This window comes from Nicotiana tabacum, chromosome 3 (genome assembly GCF_000715075.1).
Source record: "Nicotiana tabacum cultivar K326 chromosome 3, ASM71507v2, whole genome shotgun sequence".
Taxonomy (NCBI): domain Eukaryota; kingdom Viridiplantae; phylum Streptophyta; class Magnoliopsida; order Solanales; family Solanaceae; genus Nicotiana; species Nicotiana tabacum.
The window spans coordinates 210,161,336-210,169,788 of NC_134082.1; the positions used below are offsets into that span (position 1 = coordinate 210,161,336).

At 36.2% G+C, this 8,453-nt stretch overlaps 1 protein-coding gene across 1 annotated transcript; it reads right to left on the reverse strand.

The window, feature by feature from the left end:
* Window positions 1-625: 625 nt before the first annotated feature.
* On the reverse strand, window positions 626-1,465 carry LOC107768776 (uncharacterized). The gene has a single exon (XM_016587921.1). It carries the CDS (start codon window positions 1,463-1,465, stop codon window positions 626-628), a length of 840 nt encoding a protein of 279 aa, XP_016443407.1.
* Between the last annotated feature and the right edge of the window lie 6,988 nt (window positions 1,466-8,453).

Sequence of the window (8,453 nt, forward strand, 5' to 3'; positions counted from 1 at the left end):
ATTTTTTATTTCCTTCAAACTAATATCTTTTTTCTTTTTTCCATATTAATTATATATAATTCACATTCACCACTTATATAATCATTTATTACAAAATTATTTTAAAGGATAAATCAACTAAAAATAAAATCATTGATAAAATATAATTAAATAAATATTACATCATAGTCAAATTTAATTTAAGTACCACATAAATATTTAACTTTCGCCTCTATTCTCCCATAGATGCTCGATTAATGCATTACGAAGTGCAAAATGCGCATCTTTATCCTTAATTTTTTTGTGTCGCGCTAACAATTGTTCAAATCGGTGATCTTCATTTACTACCATTTCTACCGTAGGAGCTGAACATTCACGTGATTTTCATCTATTTCAATTTTAATGTATCCTCCTTTTATGTACTTTAACTATAATATATTTTTATTTTATGTATTATAAAACGCTTCGACTTACGCCTGCATCTTCTAAAATACTGGTTAGTAGTAACTAGTAGGACTATTTATTACTATTACTGGTAGAATTTCCTAACAACTAAATCGATCAGAATAGCAGCACATGCTCTTCATTTAATTAAGATATATCCACATACACATAATTAATTAATTGAAGGAGTAAATAGAGTTGGCTAGAAAGGTGGAAAAGTTCTACCTAAACTGTTAACATTTGCGAAAATACCTACCAGATCTTGCCGGTACGGTAAGTATGATTTCCTCTTATTCTTATCCATTTCCTTTGCCGCCGCTTGGTTCCGTAAATAAACAGCCGCCGACGAAGATGTCTTCTCTCCGACGTTACTACTTCCCTTTGTTTTTAATTTTCCGGCTACTTTCGATGCCTCAGCAGAGTCCTTTGCTTTGGAAGTTTCGTTTTTCGTTCCTTTTTCCTGCGTTAAAAATACAAAACTATCCTTACCATCGCTATTACTCCGACGCATCAAATCTCGAATACTCCACCGCTTAAACGCCGATCCTGTTGAATTACTCTTCTTACATCTGCTCGGTGAAGGCTCGCTTAACTTCGGCTTCCATACACAGTAGGTTCCCGGAGGTACACTTTCCAACTCATCGACTTCCGATGACGAAGACGACGGCGGTTCGCGATCTTCTAAAAACAAATCCTTTAACGAAACCTGGATTGAACTATTGGCATTTTCCGACGTTTCGCCGTTAACGCCGCCTTTGTGATCTACGTCATAAGAAACGCCGTTTAGTAACAGATCGCGATTGAAAACGGGGAAAACATGCTGGATTTGACGGTCGTAGAAGAATTCCCCAACCGAAGCTTCTGGATTTTCGCATACCAAAGAGAATTCAAAATCATCCTCGCCAGCGTTCGCTTCCACCTCCGCCTGCTCCGCCACCTTAGAATCGCGTTTAATTTCATCGTAAATTTTAGCGGCAATCTCCGCCGCTCTATTTGAGGAATAGCTGCTAAAGCTAGGGCAGAAAAATTCTTCTTCCTGCATGTGGTCTGGTCTCTGTGAGTAACTAACTGGTGCACGTTTAGGGTCTCTGTAAGTTACGATCTTATTAATGGAGAGAGAATTAATGCACAGACTGTTTCAGGCTTTCCAGCTGGGGTTTTATACCAGGGTTTTTTCTTTTTCTCTTTTTTAAAGATTATAAACTTGATGAGCTAAAAAATATTTATACAATTAAGTCAATAATTCTATTAATGAACATTTGTTGGTAACTTACCATAAATGTAACTTAACCTAACAGATGTCTAAATATTTATTACACTTTTAATACATAATCGTACAACTTAACATCTTTTGGAAAAATATCTTATGTCTGCAATTTAAGGATCGTAGACACATATTAATCTTTTCTTAGATTCCACTACCCAAATAAATTGTTAAGACTAATTGATTTTTACCAGATGACTCTAAAAGATTTTCTTCTAATTTTTGGACAACGATGAGCTAATGTAGTGAATGCCAAAATATATGATATTACAATGTATTACAATGTAGCCCATCTTTTAATATTATTGTGAGCACGTGATTTTTACTTCACAACAATTACTTCAAAAGAGGGGGAAAAAAGTAAAATAATTTTCCTTTACATGCAATTTTTGAGAATTTTTTGTGGTATTTTATTAATTATTGGCATTTTTGTGCGTGCATGTTTATTTTTTCTTAATTAATGAAAAATACAAAAAAAATATATGTGCATGTGCATTTAGTAATTAATTTTGCATTTTTAGAATTAATTAGTCATATAAAAGGAAAATACAAAAAAAAAATACCCTTAGGATTTAATTTTATAATTTGTGGGTTAAAACTTAAATCATAATTTATTTGGCAATAATCGGAAAATCATAAAAAATAGGCATTTTGTATTTTTTGTGTTTAACTGTGATTTTTGTACTTAACCTAATATTATTTAAGTTAATTTGGCTTTTTATAAGTTAGAATAGGATTTTAGGTTTTTAAATTTCGAAAATTAGTTTGAAAAAGTAAAAAAAAAAGAAACAAATTAAAAGAAGAGAAGGAAATCGGACCAAGCCCAATAATCATCAGCCCAATTCAAACATCCCTTTACCCGGTCCAATTGGCCCAAGCCTCACAGATGTCCCAAACGACGTCGTTCCGTCATGCCCCATCCTGACCGTTGATCTCACTTGATCAACGGTCCAGATCGTCCAACCCTCACCCACATACGTTATCCGACCCTGACCCGTTATTAAACCGGACCGCCCCATCATTTCTTTTAAATCAGAGCCGTTGGAACCCATCACCCAACGGCCCAGATTAAGAGATCAATTTTTAATATGTCAAAGACCCCCCAAACCCCTTTACCCGTCTCATTTCCAAACACCCCCCCCCCTTCGTCTCTTTCAGAGACGAACCAAACGACCTCTGAACCCTAAGCGCCGCCCATCCATCCCCTCACCGTAAACCCGGCGGCAACTACTCCGAATCGGACCAAAATAACACACCTGAACCGCCAAAGCACCCTCTTTCCAAAACCCTGAACCTTTTTCTTCGAATCCTCGTAAAACCCTTCGAATATTGGATCGAAGATGAACCCTAAAATCCCAAAAATGGGTGAGTGGGGGTTATTGTGAATGGATTAGGTCCGTTTGGACTTTATTCTGGTGTTTTGCTAAAACAAAACACACGAATAATGTCCGAGTGGACCAAAATTGGAGAGATGTGGAAAATTCAAGTTTGTTCTTGCTTAGATCGATTTCAGGTACTTCTGTTTCCATTTTTCTTGTTTATTTTTAGTCTTTTGATGTCGTCCTGTTCTCCTACTACCCTTTCTTTCGATTTCTTTTTCTTCATAGTTTCGCCGGTTCAGCTTGTATAATTTGGTCGATTGTTTGGTTGTTCATATACGGTTATCGACTATGAATCAATCGTATGTTAGTTAATCCGTTATGAATTGGATACGAATGTTAATCGATAGTTAAAACTTTACTGATTCTGATTTTTAGGTTGTGTTGGAATTTCTGTTTGCATTTTTTTTGTTTTGTTTAAGAATTCGATTCGCTTTGTTGATGCTCGACTCATTAGTTAAGCTCACTGTTAATTGATTTTGTTTGGGCTTGTTTAATCCTAATATGCTTACTGCTGAGTTTTAATGGATAATTGGATAGTTTTGAATTAGGAAACAGTGGCTGAGTTAAAACTTTTGATCACATTGTGATTGAAGTTCAGTCCAGAATTTAGGAAGTTGAATTGGTTATAGCTGCAGTTTTAATGTAGATTTCAGAGTTTAGTTTGGGATTTGAAAACCTAAAAAGGGTTTAGATTAAGTGGACTGCCAGTTGAGTATGTAGTGAACCATTAAATTAATGAATAATTTAATCAAAAGAGGGAATCTATAGTGCAAATACATCCTGACTGACATCTTTAAAGGTGGGAAGTCAGATGTAGGATGAGTTTTAATAATAAAAGCTGAGAATGCACATGGAATAGGTAGTGAAACTTGTTGTACAGTAGGATATGTATTACTTTTTGAACTTCAGGAGATGTTAAATAAGAAAACTCATGCCTAGACAACAAAAGGTGGAAAGGACAGATTAGGAACTATACTTTAAGCCTGGGCAGCCTGTTTATTTTGAAGGGGGAGGCTTTCTCTTTTCAAAAGGCCTATAAAATCAAACGAGAGGAGACCCCTGGCATGGAAGAACTTCAGCCATAAAAAGATTCCCATTGAAAAGTCTCACTGACTTTTCTTAAAAATTTGAAATCTGCATTTGACATTCAAATATACAAAAAATAAAAAAAAAAACACTAGAAAACAGAAAACCAAAACATTTTTTTCACTGCTTCATTGCTCATTCTAATCATTCTTTCAAATTCCTTTTTTTAGATTGCTTCATTCCTGTTCTAAGCTCTAATTCTAAAGATATTTAGAGGTGTTTAATGGTTTGTTAGAGTGAATTTGAGTCTACTTAGCTTGGATTTGGTTGAGTTTTGATCCAGTGAAGTCCTGAGGCATCTAAGTTCAAATTCGAGGGCTTTGAGTGCATTTTGAATGTGTGTTGGATTGATTTGTGGGAATCTGCTTGATTAGTGAACATTTCTGGGTTTTAAAAATCACTTCCTGGATTGCTCTTTGATTTTGTACTACTGGATTTTGGTTGTTGTTGGCTGCTCATCTTACTGCATCTGTTGACCTCTTCTCCTTCCCTTTGTTTCAATTCCAGGTACTTGGCTCAACTGTGACTGATGTTTGTGATATCAAGCTTGATATAGCCAATTAAAAAAGAAATTGAAGTGCCAGTTGTTTGCCTACTTTAGCTTGCATACAGTTTTTATTTATGTTCATGTGAAATTTTAAAATGTGTATATCGACTGGACTGTCTAAATTTGTGAACTGTTGAATTCTCTTTTGTGAGTTGGTAACGTTGATTTGATTGAGCTGTATCACTGGTGAAGTATAGTGCAATATAGGATAAATGAATTTGCTTCTCAGTAATTACCAAAAAAAAATAGGTTAAACAGTTTGGTGTTTTAATAGACCGTTTTCAGTAATCCAATTTTGAAGTCATGAACCACTTGAGCACCAATTCAGTAACACTAGTTCAAACTTTCCTAAAACATGAAGCCTGCATTTTATGATCGATGTTGTTAAGTTCACACTCCAGTTTGTTTTTTGTTTTTTCATTTTTTTAGTGACGTCCAAATAACTATCAGAAGCCACCACGTAAGTAGGGAATTGGAATTCAAATGATTAGTATTTTATTAATTGGAATGAGTTGAACATTGTTTACTCTATTTCAAAAACTAGTAGATATAATTGGAATGCTTTGGAACAAGTTTGGGCATTAGTTAACTTTAAATTCTATTTGGTGCAAGCCTGCAGAAATTTTTAGGCTATACAACCTTGTCTTTGTTGGTTTTGGGCTTTAGTAACATAATGAGTGGCCCAGGCTCTAATTTGATTTCAACATCCATTTGGGCCTGGGCCTGATCCTATAACTGCCCAGTCACTTTCATGAAATATAAATTTGGGCTGGTTAGAACTAATTGCTAAAAATATTTTATTTGTTACTTATTATGTTGTTAGAATTAACTGAATTGAAATTGAATCATGAAAATTGGGTCTTTTCAAATACATTAATTAATTAGAACTTGTTCGTTACTATTAAAGACAAATAATTAGGGAAAAAAAATCATAGTCACTTCTGGATTGGTTTTTAAATAAAAATGATGAGACGAGCCTCGCCAAATAAAAATGCAAATTGCGGGGCCCTCAATAATTGGTCATAATAAAATACTTAGAATTCGGAATGGCCGTTTAGCGAATTTCACGGTCTTCCCAAAAATAATAATACGCTAGCCTCTTTAGGCGCGTTCTTAATAATATTACCTCCCTAAACTCGGGTGCACATTTATGTGACCCAAATTCAAATCTCAACGGAGTTGAAATATGTCAACAACCACGGGTGCATTGATTGCGACGTGGTTCGAGACGCGTTTTCGCGATGTTGCAATTCTATTAATAATAATAATAAAAGCGGTTTAAAGTTAATAAAAGCACATAAGTTATAACATGTATAAAAATTAGATATTTAGCCATTACAACAATTTAAGCGACCGTGCTAGAACCACGGGATCCGGGGGTGCCTAACACCTTCCCTCGGGTCATCAGAATTCCTTACTTAGAATTTCTGGTTCGCAGACTTCATTTGGAAAGTCGAATATTTTCTTCGAATTGGGATTCAAGATAAACCGGTGACTTGGGACACCAAAAGCCAAACTTATCCCAAGTGGTGACTCTGAAATAAATAAATAATCCCATTTCGAATAATGTCACTTAAATTGGAAAAACTCCCTTGCGCATTATCCTTTAGGGTAGTTGCGCAAAAAGGAGGTGTGACAGCTCTGGCGACTCTGTTGGGGATAAAACCCAGAATCTCTGGTTCAGGGTTCAAGAATTCGAGCTTAGAATAATTGTTATTATTTGGCTTTATTTATTATCTAATTTTATTACATGTTTTAGCCTAAATGTGCTAAATGCTGCTTTTACCGCTTTGATATTATCTGAACTGTATATAAACTGTGCCGAAACCCTTATCTTCTTACCTCCAGGGATGTGCTTGCTGGTCGAGACTCCCTATTCTGTTAGTGTCAATACCTGAAATAAGAAAGAGGCCGGACAAGTTACTAAGCCGGATGGCCTTTTGGTTCCCGGTATGTAGCCCCCTCCTCGACTCGAGTTGTCCGCTCGGGTACACAGTCTAGAACAAATACCCAGGTTATGAACCTAGAATAACTCAACTTCATGTCAGATCCCTAGAAGGAACGTTTATTTGCACGTGCATTTGACTTTGGAGGCTCAACACAGGGGTTGGGTCTGCCTAAGACAGGTGTACCATAAAATGAAAATGACCATCCTGATGCATCTTACTTGCTTCTACTTGTGCATTTATTTGCTTCGGACTTGCATGCTGACCGACTTTTTAAGGAAAGCGAAATAGCAGTTAAATCGCTTGTTTTGAAAACTAGTGTCCAAATAGTGTCGAAACTCTGCCGAATTTTTGAGAAAATGTAAAATAAAGGGAAAAGAAAAAAAAAAGAGAAAAAAAGAGGGTTTTTGTTTATGAAAAATAGTTTATTTGCCAAAGAAAAAAGAGTATTGTTTTAAAAAAAAAGTTTGTTTTATCTGGCGAACTACGCTAGTTTGATTCTCACCGGATGTGGGATACGTAGGCAACTCTCATCGGGTCCAACTTCATTTTTGTAAAAATAGCCCAAAAAGAACAAAAAAATTTGTTTTGATTGTAAATAAGAAGGTGATATCATTCTTGTCTAAAATAGTTGAATATCCCCAAAAGGGCGACGGAAGACCGTTTTTGTAAGAACAACCACCTTTAGTAGTTGTTTTTTTAAAGATTTTGGCCGTTTAGCAAACACAGCCTTAAAATCTTCTTCCCCGAAGTGCTGAAAGGTCGTATTTGCAAAGCCAGATTTTTTATGAAAATTTTTAAAAAAAATAAATAGTGATAACCTTTTCTTGAGTCAAAATGAGTCATAACCTTTTAAATTAAATCACCCTAATAAATGTGCAGGATGAGCAAAGATGAAAACGAACCATTCGCAGCTCTTGAAGAGATCCCCTTACAGCTCCACATGTGGTTGAATGACCTAGGAAAAGGTAGCCGAGGAACTGTGATAAAAGTTTTGGGTGGTCTTGTCGGACTTTTTAACATCAAGCCAAGATTGGGCGTGATTGAAGCCTTGATACCTTTTTGGGATCCGACTCGCAATGTGTTTCGCTTTTCTGATTTTGAGCTCACACCCACGCTAGAGGAAATTGCGGGTTACGCCGGCCTTAGCGGAAACCTTAGAAGTCGGTACCCGGTGTCACCGAGACCAGTATCTCCTCACAAGTTTCTGGATATGTTGAGTATTAGCCGGGATATTCAGGATGGGAATTTATCTGGAGGGTTTTGCACTTTCCAGTTCCTGTACCAATTGTCACACCTCCTTTTTGCGCGCCCGCCCCGAAGGGTTAGAAATGCGCGAGGGGAGTTTTTCCAATTTAAGTGACAATATTCGGAATGGGATTATTTATTTAATTCAGAGTCGCCACTTGGGAATGGTTTGGCTTTTGGTGTCCCAAGTCACCGGTTTATCTTGAATCCCAAATCGAGGAAATTTTCGACTTTTCCAAATGAAGTCTGCGAACCAGAAATTCTAAGTAAGGAATTCTGTTGACCCGAGGGAAGGTGTTAGGCACCCTCGAATCCCGTGGTTCCAGCACGGTCGCTTAAATTGTTATAGTGGCTAAATATTTGATTTAAATACAATGTTATGACTTACATGCTTTTATTAAGTTTAAACCGCTTTTATCATTATCACTTATTTTTTATAGAATTGCAACGTCGTGAAAATGCATCTCGAACCACGTCACAATCAATGCGCCCGTGATCGTCAACACATTTTGACTTCGTTGAGATTTGGATTTGGGTCACATCAATGTGCACCCGAA